We start from the raw sequence: 24,526 nt of genomic DNA, 5'->3' as shown, positions 1-24,526 counted from the left end.
CTGTGACAGATTTACAGGCTTGTAAATTATTTTAGCGAACCGAATGTGTTGGCACCATTAATTTGCAACAAACATCATTCATAGCTGCAAACTTCATCCCAAGTGCAAAAAAGTATTCTCTGCAAATGATAGTATTACAAATATTTGCCAAATTAGTAAATAAACACGAAATAAGATTGACATTAATTACACCAGTTAGAATTTGAAACTTTTTAAACCAGGTTAATTTAGTTGAGGTTACATAACACAATCAGAGACATATTAGTAAACAGGTTTTCACATTTTTAATATTATGTCAGATGATTAAAAAAATTCAAGCACCATGTAGATTGTACAGCCTTGGTGAGAATGGTCTAGTTTTATTTATAATATAGTTTTCAGCGTAAGTAGTGGGTTATCTTAGTTTTGAGTAGTGGGTTATCCTAGTTTTGAGTAGTGGGTTATCCTACTTTTATATTTGAAAGGAATTCTATGATTAAACATAAATAAATAAAATTTAAAACGACAAAGAAACTCTGCACTAATAGTAATATTTTGAGTATTAATTCCAGTAGAAATTATCTGGAAAATAGAATTTTCAGTTTCTTTTTCCTAACAATTCTTTTTCTTGATCCGATGTCCCTGATTAGTGACAGAAAAAGGTTCGTTGTGCAAAAAATTCAAAGCCAGACCTTTTTATACATGAAAGTTTCTTCTTTAAAATAGGCATTTTTGAGGTATTCACAAATGTATAAGCTAACAGCACAAAGGCCTACATACTTCAACCCTGGTTCTAATACTGGCGCTGCTTGTCATTAGGATCAGTGAGTTGGATCAATGTCAGTATGAAATTGTTTATTAGATGGATAAACAACTCCATGACTCTTTAAAACACAACTAAATGGCAGACGTGACCATGTGCATGTGAAAGTTGACCAAATGTTGCATTGCATGCAATTTTTGCAATAGGCTAATTTTGATTTCACATTTAGAGAGTTGCATAGGCAAAGCACAAATTGACCCAGTATGGCACCCGTACATTTTTGTGATATTACTCTGTTTTGTTCTCACGTAAACTATGTGCGGGCTAAAAACATGCCAGTAAATTTGCTGCTCAAAACTAATAACCTAAAAACTGTTTTAGAAGTAGTCTTTAAAATATATTTTGCTTCATATATATATATATATATAAATCTGTGTTTGTCTTTTTGTTAAACCCTGTGTCCAGTTATAGCAATTAAAATAATAGTCAAATTGGGCAAATAGTCCTTACATTGATTAGACACTCAAGTTTAAAGCGCTTGCTTGGGGTTAATAACTAGCACAGTTAGTTAGCGGAATGATTGTTAAGCTGGCCCAAAACGCAGGTATTGTTTTAGTAAAGATCTAGCTTTTCAGGTAAGTTACTCAAATTCATTAAGTAATTATTCTATTACCAGTGCAACACCAGACATTGACTTACCAGTGCAACACCAGACATTGACTTACCAGTGCAACACCAGACATTGACTTACCAGTGCAACACCAGACATTGACTTACCAGTGCAACACCAGACATTGACTTACCAGTGCAACACCAGACATTGACTTACCTGTGCAACACCAGACATTGACTTACCAGTGCAACACCAGACATTGACTAGTATTCTGATGAAGTACGACACTTTTGTTGTTGTTACAACTTACTCCAGTCTCACAGAGTGCAGCGAAGGATATTTATCGAGGAAATTTTACACTATATACTATAATAGTTATACATGTATAATTTTTATACAATAGTCTGTTCACACTCATTCAGAAATACTGGATTCTTGTTACAATGAACTGTACGGTACCTTGATAATGCTCGCTAAGGCACCATTCATGAAAAGCAAACGACACCAAACAAACATAATCCATTCTCTAAAACAAAAAAAGAACTGATAACAAAAACTGAGTTTTGAAAACAACTTTGATGATTCCATCTAAAACAAACCATATCAGGACTAATCAGCATAGGAATCATCTGATAGGCTTATTGCAACTGTCTGCATCTGGACACAAACAACATTAAAATATTACAAAATGTGCCAATCCGCTTTAAGAAAAGTGAAAAAGCAAAGATTATGTACCAATAATAGAACGAAATCAATAAATCTTTCATGCTATTAAAATGACTAACAAGTTCTTAGAAGGTGGAACATTCAACATCACAATTTGAGCTCAAAGCAAAAAGCTGCCCAATAAAATTCCTAAAATTACTTGCAATGATACACATAAGTGTAGTTATTACATTTTATTGAGCATATAAATAGGTTTATAATTAAGAATTAAGATGGAGAAACAAACTATACTCTATAATTGAGTGTTAATAATTAACCATGTAGATGCAGGCTTATTTAGGATGAGCACTCAATACTGCTCCCTTCAGTACACTTGTCTAACTAGTGAACATCACGGTTACTATAAGTCTAAACCAGCTGACCAGCTGGATCTCTCTGATGGCAGTTACAATGAAGATGACCAGCGACAGGTGTCTGACGCATGAGCTCTGTGTCCAAGAGCACAACGCAGGCCACTACACAACCCTTGTTAACTTTTCTATAATGACACAAACAGTCATACACGACAGGTTTGTGTGAGCCTCTGCTTTCTCGCTTCGATTCCGGCGCCGGTTTCGAACGAAATAAATTGTCTAATAATTTAGATTGTAAAATACTTGAAAAGCTGTTTGACAGTTTTGTTGCATCGTTCAATGCTGACAATGCAAAGGTGGGAATCTTCAAACCCTCAGGATGTTTTGCTGATTCATCCGATATAGTTGGTGTTATAGGGATGAACGCATTCACGCTGTCTGATGGTCTTAGAAATGTGTATGATGCTGATGCCACAGGAGCGAATCCTGAAAAACTGTCTGAAGGTTTTGCTGATGCATTGGTTAGAGGAGGTTTAACCTGAGACATGTTTAGGATGTCTAAATGTTGTGCTGATGTCTCTGGTGCAAATGTCGCAGCGATTGTGACACTCGTGCTGCCTGAAGCCTTTGCTGACACATCAGGCACAGATTCTGCTTTCGCTGGTGTGTCTGACACTGGTAATGCGGAACTGAATACATTTGAAATCTTCTGTGTATATTTAGGCTTCTTCAACTCGGACAAACTGCACTGTACTCTTCCACTGTCATCTGCTGTTGTTACTGGTAAGACTACAAGGTAACAATACAAAGGCTTATTGTAATTCACCTTGTTGCATCCTCACATATTACCACAGGTACGATTAGCAGAGATAGTTTATCCATATTATTAGTCCACACTGCAAGTATATACATGTTGGCACTTGCTTTTGATGACTTACTACAGCAATTTTTACCTAGTTCTGACAGAAATATTTCATAAATTCATTTATGAAATTCATAATTTCATAAATTCACTTAATAAATTCATATTAAACTATTATTAAACTATTTTATTAATTCAAAACTATTTAACAAATCCATCTAATAAATTCATTTCATAAATTATTAACTTAAAAATGATCTGATATGCGCATCTTAATCCGACATAAGCAGTTGTCTAATATAAGGAATAGCAACTCCAAACATTCTTGACTAATCCTATGACAGTAACAAACTCACAACAAAAATGAGTGATACATGATCTATAATGAAGACTAACAGCAACGAAATGCCGAAGTAATAAAGGAATTTGTTACAAGACAAAAAAAACGCTTGTGTTAACCCCTCAAATTTGACACAAAACAACAAAAGAAAAAAAAAATTTAAAAACTAGGTACTCCAGGAAGAGCGAAAGCGGGCAACTCTAACTTTAGTACAACTGACTAAGAGATTTTTCAAGCAAGAAATGTCAAATTTACAAACATGAATCCTAACATTTCCACAATACACTGATATTTGACTTTAGCTTGTGCACCTACATATCTGAGGGTACTCCCAACCCAACATGCATAAACATCTGCTATAGACACACACAACAACGCAGCTCAATGATATATGATGTTGATAAATAGAATGGTTGATGAGAATAGGCCTTGGTGGGGTGAAGACCACGACATTCTTGTGGGATCTTTTAGCTAACTGTTTCCAAAGCACCACTAATTCAAGTCACTCATTTATTGAAGTCACTTACAATTCAAGACACCTGTATTTACCTGACAGGTACACCTCTGAGGTAAAAAATACGTAGCTTTTACTGGGGTACGTAATAAAATTGGAGGTATTGTTTACAGGCGGTTATCAAAAATATTTGTTAGACATGGAAATGTGGAAATGTCTAACAAATAGTGGACTCTTTATTAGACTTTATCGAATCCAATAAAAACATTTTTAGCTTTCATCAAACACGTTTGTTATATAGCAAGCGTTCAGGTGTCATACGTAAAACTTCCACTACTTACAGACCTCAGGCCTGTTTTTAACGCTACAAAGTGGACAATGCTAGGCCAATACAATTAAGCTGATGTTTGCAGTGTGCCATAAAAACTGCCACCACATTTTTTCAACTGTACGGGATATGCAGTCAAATCCGACTGCCCCGCACATACCGTCGCATAGAGGTAATGGCGATGGTAAATGGCAATTTTGAATAAATTTTCAAATAGAAAAATCGTTTCCCTATGTTTTAAATATTACTTCTGTATTACTGATGACAGTAGGACTTACTTAAGCACTTGCATTGTTATATTTTCACTGGCAGAGAAAAAGGCCATGAATGTGAAGAAACCTGTTGCCTATGAATGAAAGCGGTTCAAGCTAAAATCCAATTAAGTGGAAATAAAACTGTTCAACAGTATCGACTCATTTGGCCGATCTCTGAGGCATGTGTTGCTAAGCAATGACTCAGAACAAAGACTTGACTCATCGCGACGATACTGTAACCCGGCGACAAGGATTTAGTACAGCGACCATCAGTATTTACCAAATAAACCAGCTAGAACTCTTCCTTCCACAAACCTTTCTGTTTGCCTTGACCAACATTCGCTGCAGTTTTATTTGGAATGGCAGTAGCTCTTCCTGCTGTTTGGTAGAGTGCTGACAAAGGAATGGAATGCTCAACGTCTTTGACTCCGTGGTGTAGCATCATTGGAGGGTACAGGCTCTCCAGTGAGATACCGTGCGCTGAGTTACGCCGCCGTTTTCGTGGCATATTCTCATGTGGCTAGGAAAAGAAATAAGCTTAGATAACCATGAAGAGCCTTTCTGCTTTCTAGACAGCTTGCGGTTGAAGCTAATTTGCCTAAAGTTAGGTGCTTCCGGATTCCCATCACGTGGAGGGCCATGTGAGGGGTTCGTATCGCAATCGCATACCCTTCACAGTTTTAGGAGGGTTGTGGTAGGTTAGCCTTGCTAAAAGCACTCAAGAACTGTGTCAGTTAGGCTCGTCAACAGTGGATAAGCGAGTGTGTGGTGTTGCATCATTGATAGCTGTAGTCTATCTTTACATATACTACCGTACTTTTCGGACTATTAGCCGCTACTTTTTTCTGATGATTTGAGCCATGCGGCTTATATAAAGGTGTGGCTATTCTGTGGCTTTTTCTTTCATCGCTAGGGCGCATTAACCATAATCTACGGTTAGTGAAAAGAAAGGTTAGGTGAAAGAAAATACAAAACAATGCCTAACCGTACTGTTCCATTAAGCACTAGGTTAAAAAGCGTCGGTTAATATGAAACAGTGCCGTTAGACACTGTTCCGTTTTAAACAGCAAAGTTGCCGCTGTGTTAAAAAGCACCGTCCTGAGTTCTGCGGCCTATACAAAGGTGCGGCCTATGTATTGTTTTATTATCGGTTTTTGGAAAATAAAGCAGATGCGGCTTATATAGGGGTGCGGTTTATAGTCCGAAAAGTATGGTAGTTTTATACTAGTACCCTGGCAATCCAGTGCGCCATGAGAGAGCATCAAGTGTAATAACTATGCGCACAATTATTCCAAAATGCAGCAAGGCAGTCGATTGGGAAAGGCGGTAGAATGTCGGTCTACCAAGGTGAAATTCACGATTTCAAACCCCGTCAAAAGCAATTTTTTTCTAACTTCTAATCGTGGCTTCGAAAAGATGGACAGACACAGCTATTATTATAGTAAAAATTTTAATATTGCTCGGATGTGATAATCAAATGTTTGTCATATAACAAACATGTTTTGTGGATACTAAAATGGTTTTATTGGACTCCTTTAGCAGTCTTCGATGAAGTATTAACAGGGTCGTTGACAGTTCGCTGAAAGCAGCACGTGAAAGATAACTCCAAGTTTATGGATACATGTAAAACTACTTGAGTGTTTGTCGTGTACACCTTTTCGCGCTGAACATTTATTTGATATTGTGCGATGTGTGCCCTTCTAGGGTACCCATAGAGAATCCAAAAGCACCTTGAACTGAAACAAAGACTTAATTCAAGTGGTAAGGCTTACAATTCATAACGTAAATGTTTACGAGATGTTTTTGTTTTTGAGATTTATATTGGCACCATTGAGCTATCATTTTAGGTAGAATATCTCAAAAAAGGTCATAGGCTTGTCTACTTCTATGAAAAAGTTGGCAAAGTAGAGAGTGTATGGCAGCGAAACACACTTTTAGAGCTGATGCCTACTATAAAGCGAGTTATCTTGAAGTAATGCCAAGGCAAAGATTTGGTTCATAGATATACAAATAGTTCAGTGAGTTGGACAATCATTGAAAAACTTTAGAAGGTTAAGATTGCATCCACAAACGTTAACACTCTGGTTTACGCTCAATACGACAACATGATTAATATACATGGATATTTTTTGTATTGTACTAGTTCTTTCTCCCAAACTTGATCCTTAGAAAAGAACTCATGGATGCAGTGCTATGAAAAATTGAACTTATGGTTGCTTGACTGAGTGATATGATACAATATATTGTGCGTGTCACCCTGAACTATGCTTTGTATTCTGATGAAACTATGTAAAGACAGTTTTGTCGATTCCCATCCATAAACTTTTATATTTTTGTTGACCAAATAAACTGTCTATACAATTTTAGTGGTTTCTGGTACCATTGTTTGGTACAGTATTCATGTATGTAAATGACCATTCCTGAGGCAAGTGACAGGTTTTTCGTGTGAATTGAAAAAAAGGCTCAACACGGGGAAACTCGACAAGCTCGATGGAGGCGGCAGACAGGTTCCAGATGAGTCGGCAAATCAACAAAGGGTCAACTAAGCATATACTTGAAGAATTTCATAGAACTCAGTTCATATATCCTGAACAATCATCTTTGTATCAACCACATAAAGCAAAAGATGAAGCTCACTCGACAATGAAGTCCATGATCGGTGAAGACTATACAGTAGGTCAAGAATCTGTCAGTAATACTACTGGACTGCTCATTGCAATCAGCCAGTATTGGAGCAAGAGTGACTCTAGAGCAATGTGATCCTGACCTCAACTCATTGGTCATTTTTAGCGACACAGATTCGCTTGGTCAATCTCATTCACTAATGCATGTACATGTAGTTGACTTTTACAGTGTAGAGCCTTTTTTCCATCCAGCCTGGTTACAGCTGATATTCTTCAAAAGAGTTCGTTTTGCCACATACGTGTAAATAAAAGATTACCAGCATCAACTTCTCAATATATACCAATTACATATGCTCAAACATTGGTTCAATCTTTTTAATAAGATGTAACTCGATAGCTTTATAGTCCGTGGTCTGGTTAATGATGAATGGTATGGTCTAGTTGAGCTGATTGCCTTAAAGACCTAACTATTGTTTTGTGATAGCTATATACATGTAATCTAGAGCAGGAAGTAGTATAAAGATTTGTAACAAATCTCAATATGAACTTTTCTTACTTGCTGTTTTATTATGTGTTTATTAGTCAACAACATGGTTTATGATTTTTAAACAAGTCTTAGAGTTGGATCTTGACAGATACAAGCCTCAAGAAGCTGTTGCGTTTTTTGTAAAAATGACTGATCATGGAGCAATGATGGACTTTTTTTGTCATAAAATGAATTTGGCATAGACCCAAAAAGTGGATGCATGTGCTTATGGAATTTTGTGAGTTTGTAACTTTGACAGATTGGTAGTTGGTCGAAACCACAACAGAATCCTGTTTCATGACCGATATGCTCACTCAGCACCAGCAAAAAGGTAGAATTGAACTGAATTGGTAGTAATGACCTTGTCGTCAAAATATAAAGGAATCTACATTTTTAAGCAAACTATTTTTGGTAGTTCCTTGCTGTCCAAGTTTTAGCAAGGCTACTGATAATGAAAGCATTCGATATAACTGATTTAGAATTGTGGTTACAGTAGTGAAAAGAAAATGACACACAGTATTCCATCCCCAAACACCCAATCATTACTGTATTTATTTACTGCTAGACTATGAACATGTTCCCGTATGTCCTAAAGAGTAGCTCTAAAAGCAATGACAGTTTCTTTTTGTTTTACCTCCAACTTGCTTCTATAACATATCTAGCTTATCATATGCCCTTTCCTAACACTACCTTCCTAAAAATTTTATCACTTGATGTCTTACTTAGAGACTTGGTAAAACAGTTAAAAAGAGTCACGTAATCTGCTTAAACCTTTAAGCACACTCACCCAAACCATCGGAAAAAGGACCAATAGTATTGCATTGAGATCTGAGCTAAAATTGAAAATTTCTAATGCCACACATTAAGATTACGGAACCTGTCATGTAAGTTTGTTGTAAAAGTTTATATAATTGCTTCAAGTAGTGCAAAAATACTATTCCAGCTGAATCAGTAAATAGATTGTGAACACTCTATAGCACTAAATTTGATATTGATGTAAAAATGCCCATGAAGTATGCAATAAATAAAAAAACCCGGACTTCTTCAAACTTAGGTAAGGACCCATAAAGCAAAGCAGCTCAGATTTAAAAACTATTTAAGAGCTGGCTCTACTTATATCTGTGCCCTTATTATCAATGATAGGACTGCTATACACAGCAAATATAACTGACTGATTTGTGCATTTTCATTTTGTACTTTTTCATGAAGTTGTTAATACATAGCCTAGCTTTTAACACTATAGAACATATTTTTGGTCTGTAGCAAACCTAGCCAGTAAAAAGTTAAATTGGGTTGTATAGCTATAGGATAACTATAAAGACCGATGAAAACCTGCATCATGGGTCGAATTGCTGGCGACTAAACTGGCAACATCAGCTCTAAGGTAGGATATGAATTTGAGCATCCTGTTGAAATAAGTAAAATACTTAACAAAAGTCTGACTACACTTAAAGAAGTAGCATTGCGTTTAATAAGCAAAGTTATTAAACCAATGCTACTTCTTTAAGCTGTGTACTCTCCCGCATCATAAACAAAAGCATAACTACACAAATTATTCCAGATGGTATGAAAATTGCAAGAATTAACCCTCTGTAAAAAAAAGAAAACATAAATAAATGTGAAAATTATAGGCCTATCTCAATTCTTCGGATATTTAGCAAAATCACAGAAAAACTTATAAATTTCCAAATCATGGACTATCTTGAACGCAATAACATTCTAGACTCAAATCAATTTGGTTTTAGAAAAGGTATTGGAACAAGAGATGCAATTATTTCCTTTACAAACAAAACATTCCAAGCTTTTAACAAGGGAAATTGTGTTCTTGGTATATTTATAGATTTCAGCAAAGCATTTGATACCATTGATCATGCATGATACATTGTTATTAAAATTGAAGTCTATTGGTTTCAAATTAACAGCTATTAAATGAATAGAAAACTACTTAAAAGATCGGAGTCAAAGAACAAAAATAAATACTACCCTGTCAACACCACAAACTATAAAATGTGGTGTTCCTCAAGGATCTGTATTGGGTTCAACTTTGTTTCTAATATATATTAATGACTTGGCATGTCAATTAAAAGTACTTTCACCAATATTATATGCAGACGATACTAATCTTTTTTTTTAATCCAAAGACCTTCACAAGCAAATACATTTGATAAATAAAGACCTAAAAATCCTTCAGAGTTGGTGCAACCAAAATAAACTAACAATTAATTTCAACAAAACTTGCTACATTTTATTAAAAAACCCACAGAACCCGTACCACTTTAATGAACAATCCCTACTAATTAATGGTTATGCAATAAATAAATCTGACAATATAAAATTTTTAGGAGTACTTATTGACCCTCAGCTGAATTGGAGCAATCATATATCCAAACTGTTAAAAGACTAGACCTTATGCTGGGTTGTTTTTTCGATTGTCTCAGTACCTCTCTAGGGATGTTTTGCTAATTCTGTACAATTCCTTCATCAATTCGAAACTCTCGTATTGTGTTGAGGCATGGGGAAATGCTCCAGACTGCTACTTAAACAAAATTAAAGTTTTTCAAAACCGTTTACTCAGAATAATTAACAAGAAAGCTTATGATTTTTCTGCTAATCCGCTATTCAACCTAAATAGAATTTTAACTGTTAAAAAGTTATACAAATACAAAGTACTGATAAAAGCACACAACACATTTTATGAAACAAACAAAAACAGGACGATAACACATTTAACTACTCGTCAAACACACATAAACCTAAAAACACCATTGTTTAAATCAAAAGCTGGTCAATGTTGTTTGGATTATCAAGAGTCATTGCTATGGAATCTACTACCGGTTACACTGCGTAAAATTGTAAATGCTACTTCTTTCAAAAATGAACTGAAACGCTACCTCAGACAACCAGACTAGACTAAACCAACTAGACAGACTTCTGCTGACTCTACTTTCAGGTTCCGCGCTTTGATTAGTCTTGCTATTGCGCACAGGGACCTCATCATCACCTTCCCTGGAGTGACATTTTTTTTCTATTTCTCTTATCCTTTTATATTGTGAGAAACACTCTTCATATCTTTTTTGTAGTTATATTATAGATGAAAATAAACAAACAAACACTTCCCAGGAAGTGTGTCATAGCCACACACGCAGGAGAGATAAACTTATCCTCCGGCTAGCCGCTGCAGCAGACCAAAGACATCAGTATGTCTGGTCCTGTTCCTGCTCGTTGGATTACATTTTGTACTGCCAAGAGAGGGAATCTAATAATGCAAAAAGCGAGTGTTCCTTAATACCCTTTGCATACCATTTTATAGAAATGGCACAAATCAATGATAATTAAGTCTGGCTTTCAACGCAGCATAGGAGAAACTGGGCAGAGCATCTACGAGACACCAATATTGGTTCCAAGGGGATAATGCGAACCTAAGCCTGCTGTTGGAAAAGAGAAATGTTGCACAAAGCCGGTATGTGTCAAGTTGCACCAGAGCGAACAAGGCAAACCTTTTGACAGTGAGGAACAAACTCCAGCAATACCCCCAAAAATTTCAGTCACATTGGTGGAAGAAAAAAACAAGAAATCTGCAGTCTGTTGTTGATCGCAATGATATGAAGGAATTCTACTATTATATCAGTGAAGTATAAGACTCGCAAAAGAGAGCAACAGTCCAGCTAAAACACTTGATGGAAAAATGGTCCTACACTTGCTTTGCCGAGCATTTCAATCAGCTACTAAATGTCCTAAACAGGTCCTAAACCCAAAAATGACAGAGCAGTATGCTTTAGGTGCCTCACGCAAAGACCAATCGTGAGCTGTCTAGATGAACCACTTGATGAAATGAAAGTCATCGCTGTAGTCACCATAATGAAAAAAAAATAGAGCTCCTGGACGATTTGGGATGCCAGCAGAGGTAAGAAAATATGATGGTCAGCAGCTAAAAAGACACTACTCGAAATGATTAGAGATATTGGGGAGAAAATTCAACAGGATTAGAAAGATGCTAACATCACACCTACATTTAAGGAAAGAGATCATAGGGATTGTGGGAACTATCGAGGCATCTTTCGCCTATCAATTGCTGGAAAAAATATGACTCATGTGCGACTCGACATGATCAAAAGAGTGATATCACCAAAGGCACTTCCTGAAACTCAGTGTGGATTTTGTGAGAAACATACTACAATGGACATGGTGTTCTGTCTCCGTCATATACAGGACAAATTTCTAGAACAAAACATGCCTTTGTAAATTATTTTTATTGACTTCACCAAATGACAGTGCTCCGGTTGCCCACTCCGCTGAGGACATGCAACTGCTTATAGATCAATTTGTAAAAGCAGCATCAGAATTCTGCTTGAAGACAAATATAAAAATAATGCCTGTATGAACCTGTAAAGCTTTTGCATCCACCACCTGATCCTACAAATATCCTAATAACAAGCCCCTCACTCTCAAGAGATTTCAGATACCTGGGTGGTACCGTATCCAGTAATGCAAAAATTGACAAAGATTTTAGTCACAGAATTGGAACTACCAGTGCTTCCTTTGGAAAACTTCAGAATCATTTGTGGAGGAACAAGCATGTCGCCATCCACGCTAAGTATAAGGTATACAGTGGTCTAATCCTAACAGCCCTATTATATGGAGCTGAGACCTAAACAGTGTACTAAAGTGAAGAGACTGCATGCAGTCATGATGAGACAACTGAGCGTAATAAGTCTCAGCTGGAAAGATAAGGTCAAAAGCACTGAAATGTGAAAACGGGCTGGCCTCACATTCATGGCAGACATCCTGACCAAAAAAGGCCTAAGATGGCTGGGACGTGAGCGATTGCCGAGACAACTTTTATATTCATGGCTCTACAAAGAAAAGAGAAATTAAGACCGACTCAAGCAGAGATACGACGATATACGGTAGCTAAGTGTAATATGAAGTTGGGGAACTGGACACAAACAGATGGCAAGAGGAGGCAAGAACCAGAGACGCATGAAACTCAGAGATAAAGCCTAAACCTTAAAGATTGACTTGCAACAAAATTCACATTACAGTTATTTGGTATCAAAAGATTCACCATGTCTTACTCTGTTGTGTTGTAGGTGCCAGATATGTGGAAATGTGATTACAAGCTCTTGAAAGCTCAAAAACGAAAAGCCGCCGTAGATTGGAATCAGTTTATTTCTCTGACGTATTCATTACATTTGGTTATTGTTTTGTCACGTGACGTTCTCACGTGAATTGAAAGGCCAATAAAAGGCTCAATATAAAATTTATCGTAGCACTAGTTTATGACAAACACTTCGGGTTTTACCAAAGACCCCGAATCAAATATAGATACTCGCCACTTTAGTTTTGTTTCGGCTTGGTCTAATCCTCTAGTCGTAATCTGATCATGTGATCCAATACTTCGCAATTAATTTTTGCAGCACTTTTCGGTTATCACAGGTGACCAACAGGCTCATCATGTTTATCAGACAATGATATGTACTCCTTCGAGCTAAGGTTAAAAAATTAAACGAATTTTTACGGTAAGTTATAAGATATCAGTGCTGAAAGTGACAGCATTACAATGACGATAAAATAGAGGCTTAAGAACAATAGACATGGTTTTATTGAATGCGTGAAGTATATTTGTGAAAATATTTCGGCGAATGAGGTTGCTTGAAAGTGTAAACAGAAGCCATCTCCTACAACTACGTCACATTTGAGCCGTTTTGGAAAGAGAATCCAAACTACGGCGGTCTCGTGTGGCTGCGATTAACTGTTCGTTTTTTAGCTTTTAAGAGCTTGTAATCACATTTCCACATATTTTGCACCTACAACCCAACAGAGTAACACATGGTGAATCTTTTGATACCAAGTAACTGTAATGTGAATTTTGTTGCAAGTCAACCTTTAAGACAGTCATAGTCGAAACAACTGACTACAAGAAAGAGAGAAGGTAAAGTGAATTTTCGAGTGTCCAACATTTCAATTACTTAAATCAACCTGTCCATTATATATATATACATACATATATATCATATATATGATATACATCTATACCATATATATGATATTTGTACATACATATATATATATATTGTTTATATCTATATATAAACAAAGATACTGTTGAATGAAGAGTAAACTGACACTGCTAGCACAGTACAACAAAAGTAACTTGTAGTCTCCTACTTTTATTGCAAATATAATGATGCAACTGACAAATAGGAGATACATAAAATGCATATGAATTTATATGAATAACACTGCACAATAGTTTGTTATAGAAAGCACATTGTTTTAGATTCTATATGACAGCTTGTTCGATTAATGTCATATTAAATGAGCTACTTAAGCATCGACCAACAGTGACATTTACACTATCACCAATATTTTTTTCTGTAAGACATAGGAACGAGATGGCGATTTCCTTCTTGTATAACTTTTTCAACCCATATTTCCATTTCATAGAGATAACGTTCATGATCCTCCTTGCTCATATCGATATATTTCTACAAATATATGTAATACTGAGTAGTGTATAGGAGGGTAGGCTGATTGCGAATACATGTTTTACAAACAAATTCAACATAAACATAGAAAATCTTCTTACTTGCTTTTCTTCATCAGATAGTGTATCAAAGCTAGCCTTCAATTCACGGGCCTGTAAACAACACCAGGATGAGACATTCTATAGTAAACAGATCTCTGATTAAAGCTTGGTATAGAATCTAGTTTAAGTTGTCTAGTGAAAGATTGTGTCATGCGACTATTAAAACTTATTTACTAAAATTCGTGGATAAAAGACCATGATGGATTTCATCTGACGACCAATGCATTTAAGCAGACACTGAATTCAGACAAAATGACACGATAGCATCAAATGGATTAAAAAGAAACTTTGTAACGTCATGTTGCTTTTTAACTACAGCATTGTGCATTATTTGAACCAATAAAACAACGATTTAGAAATTCTACAGTCGAAAAAATGAATGAAGAATGCCATTTTGTTAACGATTAAGTAGATATAGACAAACCCAACTCGATAAGTATTCCCGTGAAAAAACGACATCATTTGCAAATATCAGCAATTTAAAAAGCTATCAAGCTAGTTTGAACCATAAGCTGTTTTTGGAAGCGTTTTTGTAAAGACGTGGCAGTAAACTTATATATCCATGGAAAATATGTGAATGTAAAAACGGACTGTATTGGATTTCTACATAAACACTGGTATACAATGACCTCTGCTGTTGAATTTCACGAGTTGTGGTATAGATAATGCACTTTAAAAAATTGGACCTCAACATTTAGAGACAATTATACAATTCTATTTTACAATTTGACATAAGCATTTCCAACATTTAGCTTATACTATTATGTACTGCAGAGTTTAATTTTAAAAACCTTAATAAACTACCACAGCCAAATTGTAGGCTATTTTAATTTGGCAAAACCTCCCTTTAACCTTTGTCAATGATTGATACAATGAAGTGTTGTTTATCCTTTCCTTGTAAGGTCATAATCTTAATAACCAAGGGACTGATCATGTTAGCTTACAACAAATATGCAACTGAGAAATACTGGTGGCTTTGCAGTTCAGATAAATGTGAGCGCAGCAGAATAACAATTACATACATATATATATATATAATATATGTAGCGTAAAACCTCCATTTGAGCACTACCTGTATTTGAATGCCACCTCTAACAGAACGACACCTCTAATAAAAAAGAAGAGAAAAGCTGTCAATTGGTCAAATTCAACACTGACTGAAACAAATGACTCATTGTGATGAGTTAAAGCACTTTCGGATTCCATACACAGTGCCCAAAACAATATAAAAGAAAATTGTCACTGTTTGGATACAGCAGTTTACAGAAATAAAATAATAAATTAGAAATTTCCCTGTCATACAGCCCACGACCAAAGTGATATTGGAAAAAAGAAAGGGTACTGATAGTTGAGAAATGCTATATTAGCAGTCAAATAGCACTGCAGTGCAATAGGATAACTGCGATGGTAGCTGTAATGTACTGGGTGTTATTATGTACAACAAACAGCAATAATGAAAGGAAAAGATTATATGTTTATATCTTCTTCCTGCAATAGGAGAAATGCAATATTAGAAGTAAAATGCACTGATATTATTAGAATAACCAATATTATTAATGTAGTAATACAGTAATAATAGAAAACCAATGCACAATTTTGTTTACATTTCAAAACGTCATAGCAACCAATATCAAGAAGTTGTGCTATTTATCTAGACTTTTAGAAAATCTATTTAAGAAAATTATTTAGAAAAAATAATAACAGTAACATATTGCCCAACATCGGTCACTATATATTTCGATCTTGTAAACTCGAATGACTATTCTTATAATTAAATCTTATAAAATCAAATAATTATTCTTATAATTAAACATCGTAATAATCTTATAGAAATCGTTAAAAAATATCATCGCCATTTCCTTTACTTTCGCTGCTTTGAACATCAGTTGGAATACCAAAGTGCTCATTAAAAGTATCCAAAATGTCAGTTACTTTGAAATCGGCAAAAAAGAAACGATTACTTTTCAGTACTTCTACGTTAGTTACAGAAACCTTTGGCAATTGAACAATGCCATAGACTGGTGAAATGTGCACATTTTTCTCGTGAAATGCACACGACTTACACTATGTTTTCATGATGCGCAGTGCTTCGATGCAGACCCTCCGAAGTCGAGGAGATTGTACGTTTCCATGCTGCGCAGTGGTTTTCAGCAAATAAGCCAGAGAAGAGAAATTGTATAAATCGAATCTCCTGATGGAGAAATTGAATCGATCATGGATACCGAACGTCAGAAACGGTCTTTTTAAGCTTCTGTCATCATCATACTTTTATTTACAATACACATTCACAAGGTTTTACAAGCCTTAACACAATTTTTACAAAGTAATATATTTTTAATAAGTATTTTTAAGTAATATATTATTTAACCGTTAATTTAGGACTTGCCACCTATTTTTCGAAAAGTGTTGGCATCGATAACAAAGTCTAGGAAAGTAATCACCTCATCATCCTCGTTGGTGCAGACCATAATTAAATTTAGGTGAAAGAAGATCGGAAGAATAGAAAAAACAAGATTAGGGGGATAACATTTGTAATAGTTTATGGCCCTCGAAGAATCCGTCTCCTCGGCATGAGAGCTATGCGCAGCCACTGCGCAATTGCTGTTTTCTTGCTGCGAATTTGCACTGGCTTTGCACTGATCAGTGCGCAGTGATTTCAGTGCGAAGACGTCGTTTCCATGATTTGGAGAGGGCGCAACTCCGAAGCACTGCGCATCATGGAAACATAGTGTAAATGGTTCTACTCTCTGTCGCACAGCCTTATTGGCGTTTCGTTGGCAGGTCTTAATTTTGATTAAAAAAGGCTTGTCAAAGTTTTAATAGTGATTTTACGCCAAATTAATCTGTCTATTTATGTATAATCCGATCAGATGGGTAAGGTTTAGGATATTGTCTACAAATTTCAAAGACTTGGTAACATATTTAAATAGGTTTATATGTGTTTTGTATCGCTATTATACTTAAACGACTCCATTGAAAAATGGTTAAATTTGTTGATGAGATTTCAGTACAAGGGTTTGCGACGGCTGTTCATGAATATTTTTCGTGAGTTGTGTGCACATATGCATTTATCATAAAGCTCACAAACAATCGCTTCGCTCGTGTTTGGTCGTGGGATTAATTGTTCATATTTTAATAGCCCTAAAAAGAGTATGTGAGCAACTGATGTGGTGAGTCATTTCTTGAATAATAGCAGCTGGCAGGTATTTTATTACCACCGCCGTAACATTGCAGTTTCAAACACAAATGAAACGTAATCAGATTTTCCTTTTTTTGCCAGGTATGTGTATGTTATAAATTTCATCGTGAGCAGCTTCAGTTTACCTCTAAATATGCATAAACCCTCCGCATATTATTACCACCACGAACAATTTCTTTAAAATGTTATGTTTTCGATGAGTTGAAAGAATTTCAATATAGTCTTGAATAACTACCAAGTTCTAAGCATCAAATAATTTTATATTGAATAGCTAATATCATAATCATGCTAAGCTTGGTCCACTACTGTAGCTCCAAAATAATGTCTACACAATGAGTGTTTAAATATCATACATATCCACATCATGTAAGAGTTGCACCACGAGCTGGGGTCAATGCATCTCCTTCGATAACAAGACCTGGTGTATGTGTATAGAAGCCAACAGTACCTTAATTACATTCCAACACACAATAATGCACAGTTATCAGTGAGTTGGCATTCAAACAAGCCATATACATGCAACTGACTAGGAAGTTGTCTATAAAATATTACTAAAACTACATGTAAATATGATGCCAGCCGGCCAATGGGTGCACGGTTTTACTATCTTGAACATAAAAAGTCAAAAAAATGATGTTCATAGACAATTGATTGGCTGTCATAAGAGAGTGTATCCCATACCTCGTTTTAGTAAGTCTTAACTGGGCCAGCATGGTTTACGAGCATTTTATGATCTATGCTAGAATGTTCAGCAATTTAATATGTGACTTTTTTTCTCTAAAAGATAACAGTAGCTTAACACAAAAATACCGTCAAGGAGCAGTTACACCGAGACACAAATGAGCATACTTGTATATTTCACCATCAAATGTAACTAATGTTGAAAAATGAGAATGCACAAACATGTTATCTGCACAAAAATCAGAAAAAGTGACGACCCTATCGACAGTTGGCAAAAACAGTTCAATTATATTCTCGCACTCAATGACATCTCCAAGCTTAAAATTCTTTTTCTGGAGTACTCTACTTTTACAACAAGACATCAGGTGATCCTCCTTTCAGATCCCCATAGACTCTGCCCATAGACACCGCCCATAGACTCGGCCCATAACTTGTCCATTTAGCAAGACAGAAGAGTAGTAGAGGACTTACGCTTGCGATGCCTTTTCCAAAGTTTTCTGATTGTATATAGTAATTCCAGGCAGACCTTGGTCCTCTAGGCTTACCTGAGGCTTTCATCTCCTGTATATATACTTGTGTTTTACAAATGTGTGCTTTAATTAGTGAACTGTATTCCTTGTTAATAGCCTTTCCAGACTGTTGCATAGTAAACATAAAAGAAAGAATCTACTGTATATGGCGTAGAGTGATATGGCGTAGAGTGATATGGAGTAGAGTGATATGGCATAGAGTGATATGGCATAGAGTGATATGGCATAGAGTGATATGACGTAGAGCAATTGCGCAATACCTCCAAATACCATCAAATCAAACAGAAAAACCTGATGGTTCATTTTAAAAACAAATACTTGATTGGGCTTAAGCACAAGTCGAGACTATTATAACCCGAGGAACTCCTGTATTTATCTATAAATGTTGAAAGAGTGCATTAGAAACCTGCATAGTCGGACTTTTACATTTGGGTGTGTCACTTGTAAAATATGATTTAAATTAGCAAAAAGCAAAAACAACTTAGAATCAACGGAGCAAATGGAACAAAAGTGAAATCAACAACATATGGCTCTCTCTCTTTTAACTACATGGAATCGACGTGATAGAGCTAACCCTACCTTCTTTAGGGCGAGGCCATGCTTCTTATCCCATTTTGACTGCTTCAGGGCTATTTGCTCTTCTTTTTCTTCCCGGGAGAGCATATCATACTCCTGAGCTGCTTGTCGTTGAAGAACCCTTGCACGAATTTCATATACCTGCCAGGTAAACAAATCAAATGCATCGACTTCAACAGACTTGGACAAAATGGATAAATCTAGTGAACACCTTCAGAGAGGCACAAGACAAATATGGCCTATTGTGTGTGTATTTCATTCTTTCTTTATTTCGTTATTTGTTGACTGTGTATTTCGTTCCTATCGTGTATGTATACCACAATACTATCGTGTATGTATTTTTATAATTATCCCCACACCTCACGACATAGAAATACATGACCCAATAATAGAGCAATCTCATCCCTTACTCATAAAATTTATACATACTAGAAATTCCCGTCATACAGCCCACGACCAAAGTGATATTGGAAAAAACAAAGAGTATTGATGGTTGAGAAATGCAATATTAGCAGTCAAATGGCACTGCAGTGCAATAGGATAACTGCAATGGTAGCTGCAATGTACTGGGTGTTATTATGTACAATAAACAGCAATAATGAAAGGAAAAGATTATGTGTTTATATCTCTCCCTGCAATAGGAGAAATGCAATATTAGAAGTAAAATGGCAAGCTGCTGTGTAATATACACATGCTGGGGGGCTGTATATCATTGGTGATAGCAAGCAATATAACAAGAAGTTGTGATATTTATTTAAACAGATTTTAGCTGGTTGTCATAGAAATAGATGTATATCTATAAGAGAATGTAGGCCTATTACTTAATTTTGCAAATATTAAAAACGGCTTGGCAGTACCGCGATATTGGGCACAGCCGCAATATCATCAACAAAATCTTTAGAAAAATAATAACAGTAACATATTGCACACCATCGGTCACCATATACTTCGATCTTGTAAATTCGAATGATTATTCTTATAACTAAATCTCATAATAATCTTATAAAATCAAATAATTATTCTTACAATTAAATATTGTAATAACCTTATAAGAATCGTTAGAAAAATATCATCAATCAAATAATCAAAAATGTTCTCGTCATAAAGGGGCATTGTAGTTCAAGTAATCAAAAAATGCTCTCGTCATAAAGGGGCATTGTAGTTCAAGTAATCAAAAAATGTTCTCGTCATAAAGGGGCATTGTAGTTCGGCCCTAGCTTGTACATAAGTTGTAAAGAATTTCGGTTAACGTTTTAAATAATTTAATGAAACCTTCAGTGATTGGACAAAAAACATAAGCTGATAAACTATGTACTATAATTTCATACCTGTAAATCAGTTTACGTCTCAAACGGTCTACGTTTATTACAGAAACCTTCATACAAATTCGATTACAAGTAAACAATGCCATGGACTGGTGAAATGAGCACGGTTTTCTCGCGAAATGCGCACTGCTAAATAGTTCTACTATCTGTCGCACGGTTTTATTGGTGTATCGTAGGCCAGTCTTAACTTTTATTAAATCAAGCTTTTCAAGCCTTTTGTGGCGATTTTCGGCCAAATTAATCTGTCTATTCGTGCATAATCTAATCAGATGGGTAAGTTTTAAGATACTGTCGACAATTTGCAAAGACTTGGTAACATATCTAAATAGGCTTATATGTGTTTTGTATCGTTATGATACTTTAACGACTCTACAAAACGATGGTTAAATTTGTTGATGAGATCTCGAAACAAGGGTTTGCGACGTTGTTGATGAATAATGTTCGTCAGTTGTGTGCACATGCATTTATCATAAAAACTCTATAACTTCGCTCCACTCGTTTGGTCGTGGGATAATGGAAAAGACCCTGTCAGTCTTAGTACATGCAGATATGGTTACAACAGGCTGTTGTCAGATCCCAGAAAAAGTCACTGCATACTTTGTCGACAGATAAGTTAATAAACGAAGCTGAGAAATTCTTACCTTGCGTTCCTCGAATGGCAGAGATTTCCATGCTTCCGCAGCATGTTTTAGTTTATCAGAAGCTTGGACAGAATCATCCCCTAAATAATACATCCAATAAGCTTCAATTATGTTAAAACTAAGGAGAAACTTGGCAAAAGATAGCGATTATTCTGTTATGACTAATCAGAAAAGATCTCAACACACAAAAAGTGTGATTTCACTTCATTAAAAAAAACAGCAATTTCACATTTAAACAGTCAGCAATAACAACATTGACAAAAAAATTTCTTTCCAGGATCAGCAAATAGTGCCAGATTTCTATTATCACAAAACCTACTGTAAAACTACTTTTGAAATAGTATCTACCATGCTTGGCTACGAAAAATTGCATGATTTAAATAATGGTTTTGGAAAAAAAAATCGTGAATTTTTTTATTTAATCATAATTTTGCAAAAGTCTGTGTTCCTTGACAAAAAAACTTGTGTTGATGTGTACCAAATCTGTAAATATTCCTGTGACATGAGTTAGCAAGTGTGACAGAGATAATTGACTGCATGTGTAGTACAACGTTACAAAAGGATCTTTGAAGTTAGAGCCTTTGAGTTTATTTAGTAAACGCCAAAACAGGAATAATTATGAGGTGGCAACTGTAACTGGTAGTTTTCAACTCACAATCTAGTCTTGGCCAATTTATGTGTGTAAAGTTATGTATTTGCTTTCGGCAAAATAGATTTTTTACATGAATGTTTTATCTAAATTGCACATATAATTGAATGATCTTCTCTACATATTACCTTAGGAAGTTATATCACACTAGCAAGCATGAAATAAAACACGAACAGACGCAAACAGAAATCGAAGCAAAAGCCCTAATTTCCTATGGAAGATAATAATTGAAAAAGAAGAATATAACAAAACTGTACCATAGACAATAATAAATATGATAAAAACCAGCGGTGAGCAACAAGTATCAAATAAGCCTCAGTCAATAATAAGTACCATACACACTCTACAGTTGGTGATGAAAAACGCTCACACCCAAAATGCAACCGATCATTTAATTACCGCCCTAAGTCACCAATCCTACCAACGATTAGTCACCAATCCTACCAACGATTAGTCACCAATCCTACCTTGATTAGTCGCCAATCCTACCTGGATTAGTCACCAATCCTACCTTGATTAATCATCAATCCTACCAACAATTAGTCACCAATCCTACCAATGATTAGTCACCAATCCTTCTTTGATTAGTCAACAATCCTACCTTGATTAGTCACCAATCCTACCAATGATTAGTCACCAATCCTACCTTGATTAGTCACCAATCCTACCTTGATTTTCTGCTTTGAGCCTTCTTATATGTTCACCATAAAAAAGTGCGTATGAGTTAGGACTTTGTTTTTTGCCTGTGCGGACGGTCTTCTTAGTAGAGATAAATGCTGCTTGGCTAAGAGCGGGTATCTTCGGCAAGTGTCCACCTATAGTCTGTGCAATTGTTCCAGGCCTAAAGCAATCAAATACTTGCTTAAAATTGAAATGGTTGTCTATGTCTAGTGAAAAATAGCTTTTATCTTTGCATAAATGCTATAAAAGCTAAACTTTGATAATATTTCTGTATTTCAATTTGACACTTGAGCAAAAATAATTTCGAGCACCTTGTTTTGTTAAACTGATAGTGCTTCATTTCAATAATTCTCTGCAAACATGAGTCTTTGCTATATATAATAGCTATCCACAAACACCTGACTATATTTAAATATTGAATGTCTTGTGCTGAGGAACTAAAACGTGACAATGTTTTTTGGCTAATCTGATACAAGGCTTGTCATGTTCGTTTTATTACTGCACCTTTTTGTAAACTGACATGTGCAAAACTAAAAAGACCACAGATAAACACAAAGTAGTATAGTAATACGGCTGATGGTTTTTTTTTCTCCATGTTGAACTTTGTTAGCTGAGAAATTTGACGAATGTGTCTAAAAACGATTTGTGATGCATGCTAGTTTGTGGTACTTTGTGGGAAACACAATGTAAAATATGAATACTGCTTACCACAATAAAGATTGCAATTAAGCCGATATATAATGAAATATATAATAAGACACTTGTTATTCAAACTGAAAACGGTAATGCTACAATAAGCTGAAATATCCATCTTGGAAACGCTCAAGATACATTCGTGATAATTTAACAATACACATTAATGTTGTTTTGCCTATGTAAAACAAATGTGGCTTAAAATGACAGATCTAAATTCCGGAAAAATGATAGATTTCGGTGAGTTACATTTTAACATTACAAACTGACACGCAAGTTACCCAGATAGGCCATTAAGATGAAATAGTGAAGTGAAAGTAGATGAGACGGGCAAAATAACATCACTAGATCTGACTATTTGTAACAATTTATAACCGTTGAACATGAAATGACTTAACGTGAAAACTGTTTTCCAGCACGATGGTTGCCATATTTATCGCACTATAAAAAACAAGAATTGCTACTTGAAGAACAAGGAAAAAACATATCTGTAACATTTCCAATGATGGAAATATATTCATAGAAAAGCGACTAGCAATAATGCATAATATTCTTTATTACTTACAGAAAAACTGCTTTTTTTACTAAAAACATTTTCAACTCTTTCAACATAAGCGGTGCTTGCACGGATCGAAACTGGGCATGCGTAGTGGGGTTTCCCCTGAAAATGTAAATACGTACGCTTATATAGAGTAGATGGAAACGCAGTCGTCGAGGATTCGCTATCGCATTACATCTTACCAACGAGTTGTTTTCCCACAACATTTGATAGCCTCAGATGAGCAAACAACTCTTTCGCAATTTTTCATGATACAGCATACCGTAGCTTGTTTTTCCCAGAACAATTAGGTCAAAATGCTACCATCAAAAAACAGCCCATGTTGTCAAGCTCTACCTTTAGACTACAGTTTGCGCTGCATGTGCTATTCAAAGCTTATCCTTATGGTTTCATCATTTTTCTATTGTCATCAACCGTTGCTCAGTTATAGCACCTATACAAAATGATGTAGCATGAAAGAACTGAGCTCACTTTTTTCAACAGTTAGTAAATGGATTCAAATAAGAAGCACATTGCACGTGTGCATGCACTTTTTTAAATGTTTTTCCTCCAGAGTTTTGTTTTCATTGGCATAAAAAGAGGCCAAGTACTTTTTAATTACCCCATACTAGCTTATTTTAAAAATCATCCATATCCCATTT

General features: G+C 35.6%; 2 protein-coding genes across 2 annotated transcripts; both read right to left on the bottom strand.

Annotated features, from left to right (window-relative positions):
* Positions 1-1,714: 1,714 nt before the first annotated feature.
* LOC137391522 (uncharacterized) lies at positions 1,715-5,259 on the bottom strand. Its single transcript, XM_068078024.1, has 2 exons — positions 4,928-5,259; positions 1,715-3,163 (listed from the first exon to the last, which is right to left on the bottom strand). The coding sequence occupies exons 1-2, from the start codon at positions 5,118-5,120 to the stop codon at positions 2,430-2,432; spliced, it is 927 nt and encodes a 308-aa protein (XP_067934125.1). The 5' UTR covers positions 5,121-5,259; the 3' UTR covers positions 1,715-2,429.
* Positions 5,260-13,833: 8,574 nt separating this feature from the next.
* On the bottom strand, positions 13,834-23,951 carry LOC137389569 (transcription factor A, mitochondrial-like). The gene is made up of 7 exons (XM_068075618.1): positions 23,892-23,951; positions 22,621-22,793; positions 21,304-21,383; positions 19,341-19,478; positions 18,703-18,792; positions 14,352-14,402; positions 13,834-14,250 (listed from the first exon to the last, which is right to left on the bottom strand). The coding sequence occupies exons 1-7, from the start codon at positions 23,936-23,938 to the stop codon at positions 14,122-14,124; spliced, it is 708 nt and encodes a 235-aa protein (XP_067931719.1). The 5' UTR covers positions 23,939-23,951; the 3' UTR covers positions 13,834-14,121.
* Between the last annotated feature and the right edge of the window lie 575 nt (positions 23,952-24,526).

This window comes from Watersipora subatra, chromosome 3 (assembly GCF_963576615.1).
Source record: "Watersipora subatra chromosome 3, tzWatSuba1.1, whole genome shotgun sequence".
Lineage (NCBI taxonomy): Eukaryota > Metazoa > Bryozoa > Gymnolaemata > Cheilostomatida > Watersiporidae > Watersipora > Watersipora subatra.
The sequence above is the reverse complement of the archived record's forward strand: the minus strand, read 5'-3'. Positions and strand labels throughout refer to the sequence as shown.